Source organism: Phaethon aethereus (genome assembly GCF_964289735.1).
Source record: "Phaethon aethereus genome assembly, chromosome: 14".
Taxonomy (NCBI): Eukaryota; Metazoa; Chordata; class Aves; order Phaethontiformes; family Phaethontidae; genus Phaethon; species Phaethon aethereus.
The window spans coordinates 9,800,513-9,825,193 of NC_138590.1; the positions used below are offsets into that span (position 1 = coordinate 9,800,513).

General features: G+C 50.0%; 1 protein-coding gene across 1 annotated transcript in view; it reads left to right on the plus strand.

Moving 5' to 3' along the window:
• The window catches only part of SH3PXD2B (SH3 and PX domains 2B), a gene marked incomplete at its 3' end in the record, with an annotated part of 76,574 nt that overhangs the window by 19,316 nt on the left and 32,577 nt on the right, over nt 1-24,681 (plus strand). Inside the window, exon 3 of the mRNA XM_082006032.1 lies at nt 13,808-13,883. Within this exon, the coding sequence (XP_081862158.1) occupies nt 13,808-13,883 (76 nt within the window). The remainder of the gene's footprint in view (nt 1-13,807; nt 13,884-24,681) is intronic.

Sequence of the window (24,681 nt, forward strand, 5' to 3'; positions counted from 1 at the left end):
ATGAAAGACAGGCCCTTGCGTGACCGAGGACAAGAAAAAACCCACAGCTTCCTACAGTGAGGTTCCTGCTACAAAACACCAGCCACTATTTTTTCCGCTGTGCCCAGACCGCACTGAGAGCCGTGAGCTTAAGCACCATATGCAGAAGTATAGAAATAGTGAATTGCTATAATCGAACTCAAGAGAAGAAGAAACACTTTCCATTAAATAAGGACTATCTATCTCTGTCTGTAGAACAGCCAGTATTTTTCCAGCAGCGCATCAAAGACCTTCATCATTCTTCTCTCTCTCTCCACAAAGAACATGTACAGTCCAATGCACTTCAGCCTAGTTAAAAGTTGGCTCCTTAACGTTTTCTCTTTCCAAATGTCTCCCATTTATAGCTTTCCAGCATTTGGCAGCCGGGAACCAGCGCATTCCCTTGCGTGCTAGTGCCAAGGCAGGTCAGTGGAGTTATAATCGGCTCTAGCTGGCACCCTGACTAGCTGCGGCGTCCTGTGCCTGGCAGGCGAGCGGGGCTGCGAGCTGCTGAAAGCCGTGTCTGCCTCTGGGAAACGGCAGCCCGTCCTCCCCGAGAGTCGGTGCTGGATGGAAGTTCCCAGGGCCAGCACACACCTGGGGCGAGCGTGGTGGCACCGTGTAGCGCGTGTGTCTGCGGTGGAATTTGTTTTCGATTCTCGTAGCTAAAGCCTTTCTCAAGCAACTGCTCATAACGTTGCTTGATGATTTTTGGTTTGTTCTGAGCTGATGGCCAGTGTTTGCCCTTTCCCTTTGCTCCAAGCGTGCAGCTCTGCAGGGCGTCTCTGCACCCTTGCCAGGTTTCTGCAATCCCCCTCCTTGCCTCCGGTGCAATTTTGCTTCTTGTTGGTTTGCTGTGAGCCCTGAGGGCTCCCTCTCATCGCCGCCTGCGCCCATCAGATGGTCCCTTCTTGTTCCCAGGCTGCCGTGGTGGCCCTGTGGTGAAGGTGGCCCCAGCTCCTGAGCCCGTGCTCTGTTCATTCACCCCTGCTGGCACCCCTGGTCTCCTCCTCTCTGGAACCCTGGCAGAGCAGCCGAGGAGACGACGAGACGGTGTTTGCAGCCTTTGCTTCCCAGCCCTGAGAGAAGTATGTCGCAAAGCATCCCACGGTGGGTGCAATGCAGAGGGGAGCCTGTGCTGAGCATGACCTGTGGAGGGGGGAGGCAGAAGCATGGGGTGGTTCAAACAGCTTTGGCTCCTCAGGGACAGAGCTAAGATTTCTCGCTGGCAATCCAGTGTGGTTTTATTTGGTGAGGCTTTCAGTAATGCGGCGTTTAAAAGTTGTCCTGTAACACGAGGCAAAGGGTTACACCCCTCTCCCTGGCTCAGGGGTGAGATAATGCCCGTCCACTCCCCAGCTACTTGATGAAATAAGCCCTGGAAATTCAGCTGCCCCATTCCGTGGCGGGGCTGAGCAGGATCCCCAGGAGGGCAGGAGCTCGCTGGCAGCCCCTGTCCTGCCGCTGCCCGTGGGGATGGTCCCTGGGGGCGTGCCCAGGGCCCCACCTGGAGCCGGTTGTGGCCGGGGGGGGGGTTAATGGGGTTTGCGTGGGTCTGGGCTGACAGGAGCCCCAGCGTCTCCACTGTACTCTTAATCAATCTAATGCGGCTCAGTTTTCTGGTGGAAAGTCCTGCAATTGATATCATGTGGCAGCAAAAGAACCAGTTTCAAGCTGACTCATGCTGCCTGGGGAGGAGCTGAGGACTGATAGCAGTAAATCAGTGCAAAGGAGTCTGTATCTCAGTGCTGAATTTTTAGTAAAATGGCCAGGACCCATTTATATTGCTAAATCTGTATGATATAGTATGGACCATAGGATGTACCACATGCGTATGTATCATGGGCGCCTGGGGAAGCATCTGTGCAGTTTTATGGGGAGTGGGAGATGCAAATAAGAGCTGGAAGAGATGGAGATGGTGGTTCTGGGCTTGTCCTGCCCTTGCAGAGGGAGGTGATAAAGCTGAAGGGACAACATGTTTTTCCGTGGTCTTGATTTGTCACTTCTTTTCTGTGCCTTTCATGTGATTACATCAGGCTGTCGCATGTCTGCCACGGTGCTGTAAATCACTGCTCCCGCTCTGGCTGCTGAAAGTTCTTTCAGTGAAGGACATCTTGGAGTCTCCTTGCAAAGTGAGGTGTGGACCACTGCAACAATCTCCCCGGGGTCCCGCTGGGCCTGGGAACAAGTGAAGAATTTAACCACCTGCTCTCCCTTCCCAGCGCTCTGCTCCACCTGAGAAGCGATGCTCCTTTCCTGTTACTTTCCTTGCATGTTTTTTTTCCCCCTTCTCCTATCCACTCTCTGCCCTGAGGCTTGTCTGGCTCCTTGTTCCCACCGCTGGGATCCAGCACAGACTCTTCCTGGGTATGTGGCAGGCATCCTGCAGGAGGGATGAGGAAGGCAGCTCCATGCCAGCTGCAGCGAGGCTGCTCCGTTGGCTGGACAAGGGGAGACCTTGCGGGAAGAGAAGGATGGGCGTGCAGGATCTGCCCTTCCTCCGTGATTCATGCCTTCCAGCCGGCTGGCAGCGGGGAGAGGGACCTTGTTAAGCAGAAAACGGAGAGGGGAAAACGTGACGTGGTGCCAGCGGGTGGATGCTGTAGGGCTCCAGCAGCCGTCCCGTCCCCTCCACGGTGCCATGTTGACTCTGTGGTTTTCCTGCCAGCGGCTGAGGGGTGTTGCACTGCTGCTGGATGCATTGCACCCCTTCTGTTCATCTTCCCATCACCTGGTGGCTGCCAAACATCCCTGGGCTGCAGACTGCTGCTGTATCCCCCATTTTTTGGTAACTTTTATATTCTGGTGTTATATAGGATTGCAATGTGAGCGATAACCTATGTGAAAAATGGTCTCCCTTGTGATCTGATGGCATGAGGAGAGCCAGTATTTTCCCTGTCATAATTCCACCTCCCTGAGCTGTTCTGCCTTACTGGTACCGTATCTCGAGGCCTTTGCAATGGGGGTGACTCACTGAGCGGTGAATTACAAATTATGTTTATGGCTGTCTTTACCTGGCAGTGTGAAAATTAGATTTTGGAGATTAGGTTTGGGAGGTATAATTAAGGTTGGTGGATTTATTGTTTTAATACTGCCTTTGAGAGACTATTTAGGGTTTAGGCAAGAAAAAGCTTTCATTTGAATGTTGTTTTTCAGTGCTGATACCATATTAAGTTAACCAAACTAGGTATATTTTAATATTCAAGATATTTTCTTGTAGCAGACTTTGAGAAATGCCTCTCTCTGTGAGCGGTTTGGGTGCAAAGAGGTTTGGGATCGCTCTGGGGCTGATCCCCCCTCCCCAAGTTGGCAGCAAACCAGCCCACGTCCCTGCGGGCTTGGAGTGGCTCCGGGAGGGCCAGGAATGAGGAGGAGGAGGGTGGAGGTGAGACCTCTCCTTGTCTTGTGCTGCAGGCAAAAGTTCAGTTGGTTCAACCATATTGTGCAACTTCGCTCTTGGGTAGGTGGACAGCTTGCCCAGGCGTCGCAGAGCCGTCCCAGCGGCCGTCGGTGCAGGCTGGCTGATGTGTTCAGCCTCACAGAGTGCAGCTGCTGTTCTTTTTTTTTCTTTTTTTTTTTTTTTTTAGGAATAAATATTGCTGAAAAATGGAGGAATCATCACTTTTTAGAAAGTTTCACTTGTGGGTCTTCCTTCCTATCTGTAAAGCTGCTGCTGGCAGCAGGCATTGCCCTCTTCGGCCCCGGGGAACACTGGGGTGTAGAAACTACCAGCACCTCTGATAAGGACCCAAAATCTTGGAGTTCTCACCCAATCTCAGTCAACAGAAAGTTACAATCCTGCAATCCCATATTTTTTAACTGCACACGTACATGCTGAAAATGGCTGATGAAATGGCCACTGAAGAAGGCTTTGTGTTCGGCCATGCAGAGTGCCAAGCCAGCTGGGAAACTGTGCAGTCCTTCAAAATGCTGAAGTTTCCTCATCTTAAGTTGGGAGGAAAGTTAGTGTTTAAATTTTAGCCAAGAAAGAAACTCAGTTCAGTATGTGTAAAATGTTTTGTTGTTTTTTCACTATTAATTTTTGAAGGGGGAAAAAAAAGCTTGCCCCTTGATGAGTCCTTTTAATTTTAGAAGTTAGGTTTTACTGTTCAAATTGAAACGTCGATTGAAATGGATACTCGTCTGCTGATCTTTCTTCTTGACAAATCAGCATTTTCCAGTTCTCCTCCTCTCCCCTTCCCACCCCTCCACTCACCTCCAGGGAATAAAATAGTCCCGTTGGAAAGTTCCCAGGGAGCTCTGAGGGTTCCCTCTGGGGGTGACTGCTTTCCACCTGCCAACAACTGGCTGCTTTAAGCCCCAAAACCGTGGTGGTTTTTTATCAGTCAGTAAATCTGGGCAGAGGCTTTTCAGTTTTTCTCTCTTTGCATCTCTGTGGTGAGATTACGCTTAGGGAAGAGCCCTAAGATTAGGGTGCTGTCAAGGTTCGTGATCCTTGGGGGTTTAGTTACGCTGGAAAGCTGCGAGGCCTGTCTCCTCCGTCAGACATCGCTTAATGGCAGCGTTCTGGTTTTGCAATAAGTGGAGTTTCTTGGCGAGCTCCTGCCCTCTGGCAAGGACTGTCTGAGCTCCAAAGTGCTCCGAGTCCTCTCCTGCCACCATGCAGGTGATGGCACTGCCAGGCTCCCGCACTCGCCCCGGCACATCCCCGCAGCGGCTGTGGGTACGCACTGTCCGCAGAGGCTTCCTGCCCAGCTTGGGTTTTTGGGCACCATTGAACTTGACATCTTTAAATCCCACCCTTTCTATAAATGGGGGAATACAAGGGCTGGTGCAGAAGCAGGTGGGGTGGGGATGCTTGTGTGTTCACGCAGGAGCTGGGCTGCTTCCTGCTGTCCATGGGGCTGTCCGGCCAGGGCTTCAGGATTCCATCAGCTTCTGTCTCTGCTAGATAGAGAGTTTTATTGTTAGGTGGGAGAGACTGGAAAGGAGCATGGTCATGCTAAGGACTAAGGCATATCTGTTTCTTACGGGGATCCTGGTTTTAGCAGTTAAACCTTGGGGGTTTGTACTGTCTCATTTTCTGCCTGGCTGCTGTGGAGTGGCTCTTGATGGACACCACCGAGAACCTGAGCAGAATGAAATCCTCCCTCACATGCAGAGAGAAGTCTCTCTGCATTGGCCTTTTTGCTGACTGTGCTTGCTTGGAAGACAGGGTTTGTGTTTAGGGAAGGAACAGAAGGGAAAATAGATGGTTAGCAAAAAGTCTGATGCAAGAGGAGGGTCATGAAGTGGGTGTTTTTGACTAGCAGCACTCTAAGTGCTGGTAGGACTGCAGCTTTTGCAGCCCTGCCTGTAGCTCAAATGTCTCCTTTGTCTCGTCATGTTTGGGCCTGCCACACATTTAAAACTTTGCATTAATTTCAGGGAAGGAATGTACTCTGGTCTGCATCTCCTCATCTGCTGGAGTGGGGAAGGTTTTTGCGAAGGGAGGGGTTAAGAGAAATCAGATCATGAGCTATTTGGGGGAGAAGCTAGGGACAGGTCATCCTGAGGTTTTGGCAAGCATGCAGCTTGGAGGGGGGGACATGCACGTAAAGTCTCTCCATGACCAGTTGCTGAAATGCTTGACTCAAGGTTGCAGCTTGGTGTGAAGCACTGTGTTAGATGTGAAACTAGATCTGGTTGGAGTGTTTGAGCACAGCTCTCCCCCGTGCTGTGCATCGGCTGCTCAATACATGAAATAGGGCAAATGCGTTGGTATTTCTCTACCATTGTTTCCATTTCCACAGCAGAAACTAAATCTCATGACTTCCTGGTCTTCTGAGCATGTCTACTTTGGGATGCTAGAGAGGAGGATGTGGATGAATGTGAACTGTCTTTGCAGCTTTCCCTACGGTGGTTGCTGCTGCCGGGACAGCTCCAACGATGGCTGTGGTGGTTGTTCTGTGGTCTTTGGCCCCAGTCTGGGGCAGGTGGCACAGCTCTTCCCTGCTTCCATACTGAGGCACCTTCCAGGGATACTTCCCGATGTGACACAGCCCCAGCTGTGCTGGAGGGATGTTCCCATGGATGGGATGGGGAAGAGGAAGCAGCGCAGACCAGCGTCACCCCGGGTATTGCTGCTCTGTTCCCAAGCGTGTCTACCGGCAAGAGTCACTTCCCATGGCTGGGCCGCTGTGGTGAATTATGGATGCTGTACGGGTTGTTTGGTGGTGTTAATGTTGTTCTTCTGGAAGTGCTGCAGCTTTCAGTGCTCATCTGTGCAGTCTGGGACCTGCCTACCCAGCCTAATGCCATCTAGAGGCTGCAATTATCAGAAATTAAGTGGAAAATGCATTAGTATAGTACTGTAAAGAGAATGATGACTTCCAGGATTCAGCACCAATGAATCAAACGTAAAAAGCGATATATTTTAATCACCCAAGAAGCAGACAGAGAGATTAGCAGCTTCGTGAGGAGATTAATAGAGATTGCTTGGTGCTCTTCTCCAAATGTGAGGTTTTCTTTTTCTTTTTTTAAACACTAAACTTTCTCTTTAGTCGGTCCCGAATATATTCTTCATAGGCTTACAAAAGGAGGGGAAGCAAGCACTGCTTTTCAGGCGTTGTTTGGGCCATCCAAAAATGAGTGGCGGTCTGGATCCCACCATCTTGGGGTGTCTCACCTGATGCCTTACTGGAGCTGGGTTTGGGGAATGTGAAGCTTTGTCTGCCCTCTGGTTCCTTTCTGGGTGCCTCCAAGTGGGCACCCAGAGCTTCTTGTTGCTTTTGAAAACATACAGACTTCAAACGTCTTAAATCATGATTTTTTTAGTGCTCTTGGAAACGCGCTTTCTGTATGAGCGCAGAACAGACACAGGAGTCACTGCGGGGAGCAGGGCCTGGCTTGACCAGAGAGAGACCTATCTGGAGACCAAGGGTATTTCTCTTTCTCCTTCCGTGACTCTCTCTTTCGCCCATCTGCTGCAATTAGCATGTGGTGTTTGTTGTGATGATGGTATCGGTGACTAGAAACTTCTATCCTTTCATTGTTGATAAACAAACATGATACTCTTAGTCATTTCTGGGGGGTTAAGTTTCAAGGCTGGATGATAAAACAGGAGGCTCCTTACACCGAGGTTAATACAGGCTTTTAAGGGTTAGACGCTTGGGGCCAAGTGCCTCCTTTGGTGGGAATCCCGGCAGCCCTGGGGAGTGTGCAGTGCCCGTCGTGGTCTTGATTGCTTAAGCCAGAGGTGAGTGTAGCTGAGTTTCTGCTTAGAGAATCAGTGGGTGCTTGGGCTGGAAACTTCCTCCATCCTAGGCAGTGGAAGCTTCTTGCTCGGTGGCTTTTGGAGAACCATTGCACTCAGACCAGACCCAGGGATGCGAAGCTGCCACATCCTCCGAGCCCCGGTGTGCTGGCAGAGCCCAGCAGCTCCCTGGGCTTGGTCCATGTGGTTTATGGGCAAGCACCTGGGGCAGCACAGACCTGGCGGTGGCTCAGTCCTGAGGCTGGCTGTGGCAGCGTGGGCAGAGGGATGTGTCCTGCCCAGCCCCGCGCCCGCGGCCCCCTCCGTACCAGTGAGCTATTCACAGGCACCAATGTCTCCCTCTGTCTAATGCTTCCTGTGATTTCATAGGAAATTTCTCTTCCAGTGGCAGCTGCTGCCAATTTGTGTAGCCCTTTTTCTCTGACCTCAGTTAATTCTTTTTTCTCTGTTGCTGAGCGATGCTTAAAGTTTTCCATCAGGTTTTCACAATCCAGCCTCTGTGATGCCATTTCCTGGTGCTGAAGAGGTCAGGATTGCCCCTGGCCCGGTAATGCGTAAAATAGGCTTGAATGTCTCATCCCTTGCACCAGAAAAACAGGAACTGGGAAGAAACTGTGGTCATCAAGAAACCGCTCAGTTGTGCTGCCCTTCGGCTCCCATTACTGCTGTTGAACAACCACTCGCTTTGGCCCCTGAATGGGCTTTACATGGTGTAGCACCAGTAGAGTCCTTCCCCAGGCTTGAGCTCCTCAGCTCAGCGCCACTGACACTTGGGATGTAATCTTGCTCCATGTTGGTTCTTCTGATTTCTGGGCTGTTGTGTTTCCCCTATTTTTCCTCACAGACAGTCCATGTGGATGCAGGGAAGGTGCCTCTCATAGGATTGCAAAGAGCTTGACCACCAGTAGCCTGTGAGCCGCTGCTAGATGTTGTTCTGTTTCCCAGTCTATCTGCTTGACAGATGTTCCCTGAACCAGCTGGTTCTGGGGCATGAGGGTGTTTTGATCTGCAGGAGCACGTTTGCAAAGTCTCTGTTTCTCAGTGCACAGCCGTGTCCCTCATCACGTCCCCATGGGGCTGCGGTGCTGCTGTGACAGCAGGCATTGCTGGACCTGCATCCCTTTCCCACTGCAATTGGAGATCAGTGGGACGCTGACCCTTGGGGGACCCTTCTTCCATTAGATGAGACCTGACTAACGCCCTGCTGAGCACGTTGAGGTCAGGGTGAGCACTGTGTGTTCAGGTCCTCATCTGGAGTTCACCACAGGGACAGCCAGGCATGTGGTATGCCCGGCTGCCTGCAGCATTCCCCGCCTCGCATGGAGCAGGGCCAACGGGGAGTTTGGGAGTGTGGGATGAGAGTAGGCTTGGCTCAGACCCGTCTTTCCCCCATGGCAAGCTGCTGCCTCCTCTCAGCAGGGAGGCTGTTGCTCTCACAAAGAGTCTTCTGTGATTCTGCCGCTGCGCACTCAGCCAGACTCTGAAGCCTTTTGCTGAACTCCTTTTTTTCCCCTTTTCCCTCCGGGTGGTGTCAAAAGCTGACTTCTCTGCTCTGGATAACGGACGCATCTGGTGGAGGCATGGATTAGGTCAGCTCTTGCTTGCTAGACCAAGAAGGAGGAACGTGGTTTTATGCCTAACCTCCGTCATACAGGCAAAGCAAATCCTGTTGGTAAGAGAAGGGGGAACTTCCCTCGGCCTGTGCCTGTGATTACGGCTCATGGCCTGGCTCCGACATTGGCTCCTGGTGTTGTGCAAGAGTGGAAGAGTTTGTTCTCCTCGCCTGGGTATTTCATCACCCCCCAGCCCGCGCTGGTATATCTTTCTGTTGGGTGACAACCTCCATGAGTTGGCAAAGACTTGCTTTCTCTTCTGCAGCGTTGGTACGTGCCACGCAAGCCCCAACACTCAGTAATGGAAAGCCTGTGCTTTAGAGCAGCTTAACAAAAGCAAATCCCACAGAGTCCGCCCCCAGTTGCAGAGGACTTGCTGCAAATCCGTGCCCTTCTGGTTCATCATTATTGGGGGAATGCAGGACCTCTGTGTTCATTTCACCTTGACATTTTTCTTTCCACCAGACCAGAATTTAAATGAAAAATAATAATTTTTTTCCTCACCTTTATGTTTTAGAGGGGAAAACTTTTCCACTTTATAGTGGAGAGCAGAAGAGAGGCAGCAAAGCGGTGACACGCCTTATTATCTACCAGCACTTGGCTGGAGGTGTTGGTTTGGTTTATTTTGCAGAGAATTCTTGGAGTTTGATTCCGTCCAGGAAGCAATAGGGCATACTTGCAGGCTGTTAGACCTGGAGCCCTGCTCCTGCAGCAGGCGCATCCCTCTGGCATTACACCATCAGCTCTTATTTGGGCAAAGCCCTTCCTGAATGCTCTGCTTCCAGGGAATACTGCTGAGCACGTACATTCCCCTCTCCCTAGGATCCCCTGCAGCCCGCAGCACTCTTAATTGATTCAATTAGGATATTATCTTATGAGTTTCCTGTTAATGAAGAAGCTGTCTGCCAGCGTGTTAGCTGTTGATACAAAGCTGCTTTTGAAAGGTTCCCTCTCCCAGGGAGGCCCCGCCGGCGTTATCGCCTGCCCTGTTGATGCTCAGCCACGGGGCCAGCGTGCTCCCACGGTGCACATGGACCTTCAGCTCGCTCCGGAAAGACTCTCTGCCCAGACATTTCTGGGTTAATAAGAAAAACAGCTACTTGATAAGATAAATTGGTGGTGGAGAAATAGCAGGAGAAATGTGGCGCTGTGCCCTGTCCTGGTGTGTGGCTGTGGGGAGACCCGCCACGGGTCGGATATGCCGCTGAGACGTCCGTGCCCGTGTCCTGGCTTAGGGAGCCAGGCCCTGGCAGCCATGTGATCACCCTCCCACCCAGCATTACTGGGAAGGAGTTGGTAAAAAGTGTGAGACAACAGCTTCCTACACAACGAAAACACACCAAAATGTGTACTTTAAATTGCACCTGCTCCAATTTTTTTAAATTTTTTTTAAGATTCTGTCACAAACACTTTAAAAAAATCTTGGAAGGGGAGAAACAATAGGGGTTTTGTTTCTTTTTTTCTCTTAATTTTTCTCCCCAGCCCGGCTGAGCGCCTTGCTGAGAGCCAGACTGGCACTTGGCCTCTCTGTGTTCTCCATGCTCAGCGGGGATAGCTGTGCTCCGAAGGGCTGTGTGTCTGCCTGCCTCTCACCTGCCCCGTCTTCCCCTTTTCCCGGGATCTTGGATGGCCCGGCAAGTTTTCCCTTCTGGGAGTGTGATGTGGGTAGTCGTGTTTGGAGCTTGAATGCAAACCCTCGCCGCTGAGATGATTTGTGGGAGTCTCTCCGTGCTGGGGAGAAGGGTGCTCTCCCGGGAAACCTGCCCTGCCTTGTCTCTGGCGTGCCTCTGTTTCTGCAGATCATCCTCTGTGCATCCCTCCCCCAGGGCTTGTGGGGTTGCTGTACTTTTACCCTTTTTCTATCCCTTTTGCAGGGCTGTGTCTGCTCTCCTTGGCTTTCCTGGGCAAGAGACGTCAGCTTCTGCTGCAGTCCCCATCCTGCAAAATCAGCAGGAGTAAGATGGGCCAGAAAAGGGTACAGGGAGACTCAAAACCCAGAGACCTGCCAGCCGGCTTCCTCCGGGTCTCTGGAGGATCTCTCAGCTCTGGAGCTGACCTTTCCCCGTCGCTGCTTTGTGCTTTTCCTCACTGCAACTTTACGGCATGTGGTGCTACGGAGAGCTGTCAGCCCACGACCCACGGGCTGGATTTCTGCAGACGTGTGCTCTTGTATCTTGCTAACGCAAACTGCCTGCCGTGATTACAGCCGGCGCTGGGGTTGTTTTCTTTGGAGTGGGTCTTTTAGCTGTTCTTCAACCACAGGCTTATGCCTAGTAAAACTGATGAACTAGTATTTGCTGCTGTCTTCTCCAGAGCCGTGTGATGTGGCAGCCACGCTGGGTGGGACCCACAGGACCAACCCCTCTGCCTTGCTCCTTCCCCATCTTCCTCTCTTTTTGTGCAGGCCACAGGGTGCTCCAGGCACCTTGTGACCTCTTTTCTTCCCTCCAGCAAGAGAAGAGGTAGCAGCTTGTGACGGCACAGGCGTGACGGCACCGACCCGCGGCAGGCGGTGCAATGTCTGGTCAGGCTGGGCTGGTGCTGGTGCCTCTGGGCTGGAGGGGAGCAGGATGGCTGCAGGGAGAGGGTCCCCACACTGCCTCCTGCTTGCTGAGCAGCCACTGCAAGGAGCACTTTCAGTCATGAAAAAGGAAATGGAGAACTTCTGGGATGAAGTTCTGGCTGGGTTTGGTGGGATCACATGGTCGGGAGTGGATCTGGCCAGGGGCACAGCCCAGGCACGTGCATACGGCAGAAAACATGGCTTGCACCGTTCATGCCTTGGAGGCTCTCAGTGCTCCCGGGAGCGAGAGCGCCTCAGCTCGCATTCAAAACTGAGAGGAGGAGAAAGCTTCCAGCGGCTCAAATATTGCGCTGCTTAACAGCAATCAGATGTGCGGCATTTGCGACTTGTTTTGCTCACCCTTCGGCAGTCACAAGCTTTCCCGAGCTCTTCCCAACAGGAGGAGCCGGGCCAGAGGCACCTCTCCGCCATAGCACAACACGGGTGTTTTGCAGGGTAATGGGGATGTGGTGTCATCCTTTATTTTCCGGGGCTGAGGGAAGAGCAAGAGGGCATCGCGTGCCCAGGGAGGCTGGGGAAGTGGTGCTGCCTGGGGAGCCTGCAGTGCCTCAGGAAGGCGAGTCCTCCCTCGGCCGTGCTCGCTTTGTGGTTGCTGGTAACATCACCGCAGTCCCCAGTTATTGCTGAGTTTGGAGTAATTTTCTTTGGTGTAAACCCTTTAAAATTTGTTTTGAGAAGAAGCTGTAAACAGTGTTCATTTGTGCTTAATGTCATCCTGGTTTTCAGTTGTCTTGTTTTCATTTTGAAGAGAATATTTGAGAGCTTCTTTTGGTTTTCCTGTTTTCTTTGGGAGTGTTGGTAGAGTTTTTTATTTCTTCTCAAAATATAAGAAAAATACTTCCTTCCTTCTGCCCCCCTCCACCAAACCTCAAGAAATTTATCCTGGTGCATCTGAGATCCAAGAAAAAAAATACAAGTATTGCATGTGCAGGAGTGCGGAAGGCTATATCGACAAAAAGGACTTAACTTTAGCATTACAGTGCTTTAAACAAGCTCATGCCTAGCAGCAGAGGAGTCCACAGCCCTTAGCTGGGAGCAGAGACCTCCTGTAAAAAGCACGGGGAAGAATAGTTGCCAAAGAATAAGAGCCATGAAAAGCAGGGAGCCAGGTGAGACACATCCCAGGGGGTATCAAGACCCCAGAATTTGGCCCTGGACGGACTCCCCATGGTGAAGGGGTTCCCCATGTTACGTGACGGAGCAGCAGACAGGAGGGAGCGTGGCCTCTCGTGGGATGAATGGCTCGGGCTCTCTGGTTGCATAGTTTCCTCTTTTCATGAAATACTTTAAATATTAATTGGGCCAGAGGAGAATGGCTCTTTAGACTTTGTAGGTGCTCAGGACACTTCCTAGGTGGGTTGTCTCCAGTGCTTCCATAAGTGCTTAATTATTTATGCAGAGTGTAATAGCTCCAATAAGAGAGGGCAAGACCCATTTCAAATAGCCTGGGAACCAAGGAGCTCTTCAGGTGATGGGAAACTGAGCTCAGATCCATGCCCCAGAAAAAACAAGGGAGAGTTTGCATCTCCCTCCCCATCCTTCCAAAGGAGTATCTGAGTGGTTGGATGGATGGCTGGGCCTGCTCTTTCTATTCTTCTGCTCTTTGTACAATGCAAAGCCTAATCCAAATGGTGTTTTCCAGCAAGACCAAGTAAAGGAAATGCTGAGGATGTGGGTGCTGCCAGGGCATCAGTATTAAGCATCATAGCAGCTGCAAGGAAGTTGTGTGCGTGTGCTGAAGCCAGCAAGAGCAAGATCTGGTTATCACCCCTCTTTGCTGACTAAACATACTAAGTGCAGTTGCATCAGTCAGGAAATGATTTCTTTAATGCTGAAAATCCCATAAGACATTCATCCCTCAAAGCCGGTGTAGCACACAGTGTTCCCCAAACTTGACATATAACTTTTGCGGGCAAACATGAGTTGGTGCCATGAGTCCAAGTCAGCTGTAGTCCAGGAACTGTTGTCAGTGCTGTGTAATGCTTGAGCTAATAAGCTTAAAATATGCCTTTTTTGAGGAGCTTCTGAGATCTAGTGACCAAGGTTCATCATGATGAAACTTAATAGTTGCAGAAATGCAGGTAACATAAATCACCCGTGCTGAGCAGAATGATATCTCACCACAGATGAGCAACATCAGTGGTGAGAAATGTCTTGAAAGTAGTGGTGATGATGCTAAGATCTTGTGGTTCTGGCACTGCTTTCAATGAGCTTCCCTTGGTGCTGCAGGTCACCATACCCTGGCTGATGGTGCTGCGTACAATGTCTCAGGACACTCCTGGTTTACAGAATGAGCTTCAGCTCCTCCTGGGGAGAGTGGCCTTGTGTCCTGCAAGTTAATCACTTTAATCAGCTCTCTTGCATTTCCTTTTCTAGATGCAAATGCTGGACAAGTTTCCGATGGAAGGAGGGCAGAAGGACCCCAAGCAAAGGATCATCCCCTTTCTCCCAGGTAGGTTAGTGGGCTCCAGCAAAAACCATGCTGGTTTTGGTGTGGCAGGAGCTTTTTCCTTCTGTGTATGAGGATACTCATGCTTTAGCTCTTATCTCCTGAACCATCTGAGCAATAGCAAGTTCTTGGCCTACACCATGTCCATTAAAACATCTGTATTTGTTAGCAGTGTGCCCAGCGAGTGTTAAACCCCTCAGTCGTTCTCTCTCCCTCCTGAACTCATTAGTGGAGGACTTCAGCTGAGCAACTCCGCTTGCACAGCTTCTGCCAGGAGCAACCTCCACAGCAGCCAGCTTGTTTTCAGAAGGGGCCTGGCCAGCACGGCGCAGGGCTGAGGATCGTGTGAGGCTCCCCAGGAACTGCTTATTCGCTGTTTTTCCTGTCCCATGCAACCCAAAGGGCCATCCAGAGAGAAGGAAAAAACAATTGAATTCCACACATTAAATTAAGCTGATTGACAGCCTTGGCTTCCTCCCATAATGTTCGGGACTGGTTGCTCAAAGACAGGATTTCTGTGGCATGACGTGTGCCCTGCCAGCCTGGTGTGCAGCTGAGTGTGTGTGTGCCCGAGGAACAGTTGCAATGGTCTGTTGCAAACTTTGTGGTGTGGGGGATTGCTTGTGGCTGCCCTTTGGTGCTGCTGCTACGGGTGAAAAAAAAAAACCCTAATGTGCCTTGCAAAAATAACCAGCCTAAGGGGGCTCTAGGAGTCTTTCATGCACCCATAGCTAATGCCTTTGACCACAGAGTTGTCTTTACCCCCACACCCAAGTAGCTAATGGGCATATTTAGAAATGTCACGGTACCATAATCACTTCCAGTGACTGTCAGATCCATTTAGTGCAGCCCTTTGTGCTGTGCTTTGCCTCCTGGCCTTTCTGGAAACATAAAGGCATTTAGTGGGCTTTACTTTTCTCTGGCTGGCATGAAGAAAATAATTTACGCCTCTTTCTGAGCAAGAGAAACCTGTCTGGGTTTCCTATAGAGGGATTTCTGATTCTGGCTTGTCCTTGTAACATCAGCAAAAGCAAAGCACACCTGACATTAATACAGCAGAAAAGCCCTCACTGTACAAGTATTCCTGCCAGCAAGGAGTGGGAGGAAAAATGGAAGCCAAACTGGCAAAGGGCATAACTTGGAAAAATTGGACATACAGTTTGGCTGTGCAGCACTTGCAGAAAATTCCCACCAAAATGCTGCTATTTTTGGAAGGCAGCGATTGGGCTCAGGAAACCTGGTCGGAGCACTGCTTCTCACAGCACACTCATCAATATTTGTTTCTTCTTCTTGGTGTTGAAATAGTTTCCCTTTGCTAAGAGGCATGTCATTGGGATTTCCATTGGAGGAAAAAGGGGGTTGGAGTTGCTGGAAAATAAAGGCTGGCTCTTGTGTTGGAATGCAGTTTTGGGGAGTTAGGATGACCATACTCAGAGGAGCTTGTGCATTTGTGTGTGTCCTCCGCAGAGATGTTTGCCCTTTTGCTCTGGTCCCCTTTTTGCAACAGGATTAAATAATATCGTTTTCAGAGGTAGTCACACATTGACTTGGAAAATCGCTAGTCCGTGCTTCTCCCAGAAATTTTTCTTGACATTTCATTTTCTTGACCTGCAGCTTTACCACTTGTACTTTCACGTGCCAGCACAGGGCAAGGGGTGGTGTGGTGAGAAGATCCCAGCACAGGGTGGTGTCCTACCTCCAAGCAGGAGGTAGCCACTGGAAAGACAGATAATGTTGCATCTGCCTGTCCTCATGGGGCAGCTTCAGAAGTCCTCTTGCTTCAGGGAATTTGTGTTACTAAGAAGTGGGAATCATGTTGCTTTTGCCCTCCTGCCTTTGCTGCCCATCACCCAGAGGCCAGGAGCTGGTGGCTTTCTCCGGAGCAGGACGATGAGCTGTACCTCCCTGGTGAGATGGCTTGCAAGCTGTGTCTGCTTCTGAGAGAGGACTTCCCTTAGGGGTAAGGGAAGGGTCTTTTAATAGTTGCTGGCTATGCTAGAGGATGTGCAAAGCAGTGTGGTTCCTTTCTGGAGCAGTTTTTGGTCTTCCCACTTTGGGAATGGCAATGGGTTTTGTTACTTACAGCTGAACCCAAACTTCGTCCCTCTCTGCCTAGGGGAGCCATCTATGTGAGCTCGGCGCAAACAGCCTGGGTCTCTTTCTCTACAAAATGTGGGTCCAGTATGCTTAGACTTGCTAGGGTTTTGATTATGTTCAGCTTGTGTGAGTACTCTAGTTTGTTCCCAATCTCATTTTGAGCAACATTTTTAGTGTCTGAATTTCACTACCAGCGGAGATTTGGCTCCAGTGATTTACTGAAAGTACGCTGCTTTCTGGGAAGTCCATTGTAGTGTAACATCAGACATTGTGGCCACTGCAATATTCAAAAATGTCTCCTGCGACCCTGTGCCTCCTGCAGCTCTGTCTTTCTTAGTAAGTCCCTAAGCGTCCCAAACTCAGAGTCACTGCCACAACCTGAGAAGGTGCCATCTGGGTTTGTCTGTCAGGCTGGTTTCCTGGAATGGGAAGAGAGTTCCATGATTACTCCGTAGTTACAACATCCAACCCACAGGAACTCTGTTTGCTCTGTGTTGCTTCATTTTGTTAATGTTTGCTTCGAGGATTTGACTTCTTGGAAATTTCTAGAGACTTTGGGTCTTTTGAAGTAGATCTCTGATAGTATCAGAAAACAGTCTCGTAAGTGCAAGTCCTTCAGCCCACTCAGCTCTTCTGAAGTGGCGTCATAAAGCTGGGTCCTCCGAAGCAGAGCAAAGCAATTGCATTTGAGGTTTGGGGCTGGGGGTTGGCACCACGCTTATCCCATAGCACAGCTTGGTGGGGTCTGGTTTTGCCTGGCAAGACATTGCAGTGCTCCTGCACCATGCCTGAAAAGCCTCTGCTGCCATTTAGGGGAATTTGAAGTGGACTCTTGGCTACTTTTGCTGGCTTTGAGCCACTGGCACAGCCTGCCTGGCTTCATGTGGTGCTAAGGATGGCCCCTCAAAACAGCTCTGGCAGCACCCAGCCCATGCGTGGCATCGGCTGCGGGCCCTGGAGCAGAGTCAGGAGCAGCTGGTGAGAGAGAAGGGACCTGTCACTGCCCAGCTCGGGGGACGTCGTGCTGGGCAGCTCCATCCTCGCCTGCAGGAGTTCACACTAAGGGTTACACGTGTGTTGGCTGGGAGATGATGGTATGGAGACCCCAGGAAAGAATGAACTAAGAAAACAAATGAGCTCAGTTGGGCCTGCTGAGTAAGGGCTGTGCCAGATCTTTCAGGAAACAGCTTTTATAAGGAGAGTGGAGCCTTCCAAACTTTGTACAGCCCGAGTGGCCTGGAGCAGATCCTGGCCAGTCTGCTTCGCTGGAAACGTGAGCCTCAGCAAGGAGGGGTTGTCTGAGGCTGACCTAACTTTGGCTGTAAAATTGCTTTTTAGGAAGCTTTAGCTACAGACAATAGTGAACTCCCAAGAAGGGAGGAGAACGGGGGTTCAGTAGGATAAAAAGTAGGGTAAAAAGCAGAATGATGCATCCTTTCTACTCCCTTCCCAGCCTGCCAAGCTGCTCAGCATGGGCATCAGTGGTGCCCACATACTTTGGGGCTTTTCTCCCAGAACAACTGTGAGGATGCTAATAGCCCTCCACACAGGCCCCATGAAGGAGGTGGAGGACAACTCATCCATTTTCCAGCTACAGTACCAGACCTTCCCCAGTCCCACTGCGTCTTCCTCAGAGCTGGAGATGGGGCAAAAGATGGGGCCTTGATTACTATTTTCTGCTCTAGCAAGATGGGCATTTCTGCTATAGCACTGTTGGGTGGACGGTCCCAGGCTAGCTTGCAGCCCATAATCTGTACGGTTGCCTTTTCTGTAGGGTTTCCACTAACCCTGCTGATGTGCAGATAGTATTACCCCAGGCAGAGTGCTGTGCTGAAGCAGATGCTGTGCTTTTGACCTTTGAGCTGTCTTTAAACAAACTACCTTACTTTCTCGTGGCACTGAAGACCGTAGGAAAAATGGCCTTGGAAACGTTTTGCTCCAGTGAACTCTTACATTTCTCAGTGAGCCCTTGCATGGATGAGTTGCAGTGCGGCTTTGGAGAACGTTTTGGGGTATCTTCCGATGCAGTTCTACTCTCTTGATCATGAAGAAAAGCTGCCGAGTCTGATGGGATAGCCAGAATTCAAAGGATTTACTAAGTAGGAGACTGCCTTTCCTCCTTCTTGTCTTCTTCTCAACTCTTTGTCTTTGCAGAAATGTCTTTTTTTTTTTCGCAGTAGGAAGGGTAGCAAGGCTATTGCTGTCCTGCAATAGCAAAGCATGAATCGTTTGGGGTAGGAAGCCCAGGTACCGAGGGTTGCTGTTGAGCTGGGTGAAGAAAAGGTATCTCCTCTTGCAGCAACAAACTGACCCAATGATGCCATGAAGAGCTTTCACTGTTTTAGCCAAGGCCAAAATCATTCTCCTATATCATAGGTAGCACCCCTTGAAGCCTTGGGGGCTCTCCACTGTCTTTTCTTCCATGGAGACTTCATGACCTATTCCTCTGGCCACCTCATCCAATGCCTGAGAGATGTCTTGCCCCCTCTCTTGTGCTCTGTAGTTTTCTCAGTAATTGCTGGCAAATGGGACTAACTGTGCTCCCTCCAGCAGGATCTCAAACTGTTGAGAGTGTAAGGGGCTGTCTTCACAGAAGAACTGTTTAATTCAGCTTCATTTCACAACATATGGAACTCCATGCCTATGCTATACCCAGGACAGACCCAGAGGCACGTTGCTGGTCCCCCTCCTTTTCGCCAGGATATGTGCACAGTGCAGGACTTTGCCAAACAGATGCTAAGCGCAGGGTTCCTGGAAATGCCATCTCCCACGCCTGCTTCCCCATCCTAGGAATAGCCCACGTAGCTGGCCGCTCCATGGGCTGGGACTAATTATGTGTACATTTGGGGCTGCCTTTTTTTGAAGTGAGTTTGGAACCTGTGCCAGGGAAAATCTGGATGTGATTTGAAAGGTGCGGAGAAGTGAATTCTTTCCGAGGCAGTGGGGTGAGGGGGAGAGAGGGGGGAGTCCTTCAGGGTAGAGCAAGAGGCACAGACGGTTTTCCACTCTTGAAATATCTGGCTTGGTTTGCGGCCGTGATCGGCAGGGTGATGTGTTTCAGGTTCTCTGCCCCTCCAGCTTGCTGGAGATAACAGCAATAGCCTCTGGCTAGAGAGGAGCCTCAACAATTTTGCTGGCTGAAATGCTTCTGCCTTGCTTTTTTCAGCTCCTTACTCCCCAGTATAACTTCAGCTCTGCCTGAAGAGGGAATTATTCCCACAAGAGGGAATAATTTGCAGAGCCTGTTTCCCTATCTGTTTGTTTGGAGAGATTAACCCCTCTTGTGGCATGCCTGCTCTATCTTGCACTGCTGGAGACCCGAATTCCTTACAGCCCTTTCCCCAAGCTCTCCTCTGACATTCTGCAGTCCTTGACGAATGGCTGAGGCAGCGGGACCATGCTACATCCATCGCTCTGCAGCCGCCACTCCGGAGCTGCTGCCGCACCCTTTGCTCTCGGCCGATCAGATAAAGCAAAGTAGCTTTGATTAGCTGCAAAGGCAGGGTTCCTCCAGCCCTGGGAGAGCAGAAGCTTTCTGGCACCAGAGGAGTTTTCATGAGCAGACAGAGTATCTTCAGTGGAGCTTCTCTGGCTGGTGCCAGGTCCGCTGCGTGGGGGATGGAGCTCATGCCCCCCAAGGATGACCTGCAGTGCGTGGTGGGCACCAGGCTCCTCTTCCTGCCCAGCTGGGTACGAGGCAGCACACACAGTGTTATTTCTGCTGTTGAAGCCCTGAGCCCAGTGATATGCAGCTTAAATGCAGAAGGGCAACCTCTGCTCCAGCTGTGGATAGGAAGGAAAAGCCAGCAGGTTGTCCTGTGTCCTGGCTGGACTGTAGCAGTGAAAGGACTGTCACAGTGGGGATTTGTGGGGGAAAGGACCGCAGGAATTGTGGCAAAGGAAGGTTTTAAGGAGGGATTTGAAGGAAACCGTGCCATGGCATGGCAGTGTTTACAGGAAAGCTCTCCCCAGGGTAAAGCACAGCATGGGACAGTTGGGACACCAGCTGTTTTGAGACAGTGCTGGGTGGCCTGAGGCTGACAGGGGCATGCTGGGTGGATTTGCTGCCTGTTCATCATGTTGGATGAACTCCTGCTGATATGTGATGGGCCTCTGGCCACAGTGGATGGAAATAAGTAGCAGTAGTGGATGAGTGTGCCTGTGGAAGAAGGGAAGAAAGGAGGAGTGCAGCTGCGTTGGTGGGACATAGAGCTTCATAACTGGGGAGCTTCACATCCCAGGAGGTTGTGAACTCTATCCACTGACTGATGGAGTCTCAAAGCAGCATCAAGGTGCTCTGCTTTGGTTTTCCAGGCTTCCCTCCCAGCTGGCTCCTTGCCGTCGTCAACCCAGAGCTCAGGGCAGTGGAAGAGAGGAAGGGAAGGCACTGGGACAATTTGGGCACCAGAGCTGAGCAGATCATGCCTGGTGGGTCAAAAGAGGAGGCTGCGAAGGAGTCGGACAGGGGAAGGGAAAAGCGAACATAAGTGCCCATAGCTGTCTTTCCAGGCTGCTTACGAGGTCTCCCCTGCTCCGCCCTGCCGCTGTCCAGCTGGGGACATGGGACACTTGCTGCCAACTCAGAATTCCCTCAGATGTGGTCAGACATTGGCTTTGTGGAAGGTCGAGATCTTTTTGTTAGGTTTCTCACCTCCGCAGTTCCCCTCTGAGAACCAGCTGGTGTGTCCCCAGTGCTGAAGCACCTGTACTGGTATTTGCTTGGCTGTAAAAACAAACCAGGGTCAATGAGGAGTTGGCAAGGGGAGCCCAAGACGTGGCTTCTGCTCCTTTGTTACTCTTGAATTTGTCTTTTCTTTGGGTAGGTAAAAGCCTCAGTTGCTTGGAAGCAGTCTCTGAAGAGCAGAGCTGGCTCGGGCCGCAGGCGAGGTGTCAGCTCAGCGCCGTGTACAGCACAGGGAGGGCACGACGCTTCCCCTTCATGGGGCGGGGGGTCCTGGGCAGGAGCAGCAGTGCAAGAATTAGCATCACTGGCCCCTGGGATTTCTTCCCCGTGGTGAATCCTCTGCAAAGGGCTGTTGCTCATGCACTGGCCCTTTCCTGGGATGTTTGGGGGATAGGCGACACTGGGGTCTTCTCCTGGACACTGCTGTGGCGGAGGTCCTCTGCCTGCCCCAGCTGCTTTCATGTTGTGTATAAAGCACCCGGTGATTTCTGGAAAGCACTGCATAAAAAGCTGGATACTTTTATTATTTTTGGGTGGTGAAATTAAATTTTGATGTAAATATTTATGACAGCTTACCTTTTTTTTTTAAATTAAATTAATCCTTGTTACTTCAAGGCAACCCTACGCTAATAATCTGTTCTGCATTGCTTAATTCCCCCCAGCAGCTCTAACCAGACAATAAATGTATGAAACGTGACATCAGGTATAGATGGGGAGATGTAGACAGGGAACATCCACCCGCTTTCACACTGAAGATAAATGCAGAGAGACTTAATTTGCTTTGATTTTTTAAGGAGGTGCATATATTTCAGCGCTCTCCCTTTGAGTTTTATTCCCTCTAACTTTAAAGGACGGGTTGTGTTGGTCAGACTTCAAATGCTGGTGGAGAATTATAATGCTGCCAGGTTGCGCTTAAAGAGCAGATGTGTGCAAAGCACCTAACTTCTGCTGGGAAAGGGGGGGAGCAGACGTATAGCAAGAAAGCATGTTCAATGCTTTGGTGCATCTAGTTATATTGATGTAATGTATAATAAATATATTCACTGGAGTAAAGTGTTGTATATTCTGCTGAAGAAAGAATACTTTCTAAATTGTAACTTGTACACAGAGTGTCTTCGAGCTACTGTCCTCCTCAGAGGCACCATTTTTTCCCTGCAATAGGTTTTCAAGATCCAGAAAAAGCAGGCAGCATGTCCAGGAGTCTGGGTACTTCTTGCACAGGGAGACTTGCCAGGACAACCACTCCATAGTAGTGACTTATCTCTGTCGTCTTCTTCCAAAATCAACTTACTTGACATGCTCTCAGATGATAAATGTCCAGTCTACTCATAGCTTTGTGTGTGTAAAGGACAGTGTATTTTACTGCACTTCCTTGTGCAGTGACTTTCTTGTGCTAGCGGGGAGGGAGACTCATTGCTCTGATTGCTCATGCGTGACATTATGTATGTTAAAAAAAAAAAATCCAATAATTTCTGAGTGCGTGAGATGCGGAAAGAGTGAGAGGCTGGTGAAGTGGAGCCTGCAGCAGCACTGACCTTACCAGCCGATGGAAAACCGCACTAATCAGGGAGATGTGCGGAATTGCCTTCCTTCCCATGTCTTCCCCGTTGTATTCCTCACGCTGATGTTGAGGCTGAGGGCAGGAGCACTGCTATGAGGCTGTTTGGAGTACAGTGAGTCTGACCAAAGGATGTTGTTAAACAGAAAGTAGAGCTGGTAGTTATTTTTCTCATATTGGAGAAAATTTTGCTGAGTTTGCAGGCATCCAGGAGTCAAGTATCTGAACTGCATCATGGCTGTCCTTGCTCTTGCTAGATACCACAAAGGCAACTGAGATTGCTCCCCCTTCATTGTTGCTCTGCATCTCTCATGCTGGAGATTTACTGAGTGAACTCAGTCCAGACAACTGGGAAACTTAACTGGGGAAAATGAAACCCCAGAGACCTTCTCCTCTTTTCTGCTGCCATCTTTCTGTGAAGATGTTTCTCCTCACCATTCTGCACGGCTTGCCTTTGCCTGGAGCTAGGTTACGCTTCTTCTAGTTACCCTTCTCCCAAGTAACTAGTGGTAGGATGAGAGAAAATGGCCTCAAGTTGCACCAGGGGAGGTTGAGATTGGGTATTAGGAAAAATTTCTTCACCGAGAGAGTGGCCAAACATTGGAACAGACTGCCCAGGGAGATGGTGGAGTCACCATCTCTGGAAGTATTCAAAAAACGTGTGGATGTGGTGCTTCAGGACATGGTTTAGTGGGCATGGTGGCATTGGGTTAACGGTTGGACTTGATGATCTTGAATGTCCTTTCCAACCTTAGTGATTCTGTGGTTCTGTGATATGCTGTGCCAAAGCTGGGCCAGCGACCGAGCCCTTTTCTGCACAGTCCCTGTGTGTCAGGTTGCTCGTTGGAAGAAGCCAGGATAGCAATTATCCAACACAGTCTTCAAACTTAACTTCCCTCTTGCCTTGGCCCATCAGCCCATTTCTTTGCCTTGTGTTTCCTTTAGGAGCTAGAGGAACTAATCCTGAGCCTTCTCCACCCCTTCAGCATGAAGGATTATCTGCTGTGGGCAGGAGGAAGAGAGTCCACCCGGACAATTAACCGGGCAGTAAGGCAGGTACCAGACTGAGCTGGTACAAGCTCCTGGAGGCAGCCAGAAAATGTGTAAAGCAGAGAATGCTTAGAACAAGGTGTGGGTGATGGGTACCGTTGCCTTCACTCTGTCCCCTGGAGCTACAGCAATGAGGGGTGCAGATATGAGATCAATAATGTCATGCATTTCTTTTGCACTATATGGTCTTCGGCCACATGAAAAACTCCAATGGGCAGTGCTGTTATTCCCATTTTGCAGATACGGTCTAAGGAAAATGTGCCCAGGAAAAGGTTGTACCTCACTGACCCAGCAAGTTGCCCATCTTTCCTTTCCAGGAGGGAAGCGGTTTCTTGCTTTCTCTTGCCTTTCAAGTCAAGGATTTATATGTCTGTGTTTGGCAGCACTGAAGGGTCAGCAATTATGTTAATTAGGCATTTTGATTAAAATCCAGCTTTTTGTTAGAAAATAAACTTCCTTGTTGAAAAATACTAGATCTAGAGCAAATCAAGAGAGGAGCTGCATTTCCTGCTGGTTCATATGCTCTGCGCCTGGGCTAATTTAAGATCACTTCAGTTGTCGTGATGTATTTATTCCCCAAAACTATGTATTTTTTATTATTATTCACTAGCATCTCGTTGTTAAACATTTAAATATTCCCACACCCAGACCTTATTATTTCAGACATTTATAATGTACCCACCCATCAGTGATTTAATTTTGGCAGACATAAAACCAAACCAACTATTCCTTACAGCTGCCAACAAAACTATTGTGATCCATTCATCTTTTTAAAAATCATCATTCAAATAGAAACCTATGAAGCAAATATGCCATGATTGCTGATGCGAAGGGAAAACGGTTGATCATTTGCTTGTCTGATGTAAAATAATTGCTAAAGGCAAGGAAAGGAGCTTCAGCCTAGTTTTTGCTCCCAGTCTTTCCAGACAACTTCTGTGTTTCCAGGCTATTCACCCTCAAAATCTAAAAGACAGATTGAATAGAGGGGTATTTTTTTTTCACTGTATCATGAAGACTGCCAGACTTGGTTCTGGCAGGCTGCGAGAAGGAATGCATTTCAGAGCAGAGCATTTCCCACCATGAATGTCTCAGCCCCTCACAGTCAGCAGGACATAAATGAGAAGCAATCCTTCTGGTATGAGCTGGCCTGACCCTCTGCATTTCGCTGGAGGGCTTATAGGGCTACTACTGGGTGTGATTGCTGTGTGCTCCCTTGGACAGTCCAGTTTTGAAGGCATTCTGCATTAACTGAACCTGGCAGGAGATTGACTCCTCCATAAAGTTCTGATTCATGCTCCTTGCAAGCCAAAGTTGGGTTGGCTTAGTTCATCTCTGCTTGAAAAATGCATTGGCAGGCTGCACAAGTCATGCATGTTCCAGATCCTGGACAAGTCAGGGAGAAGCAGAGGAGG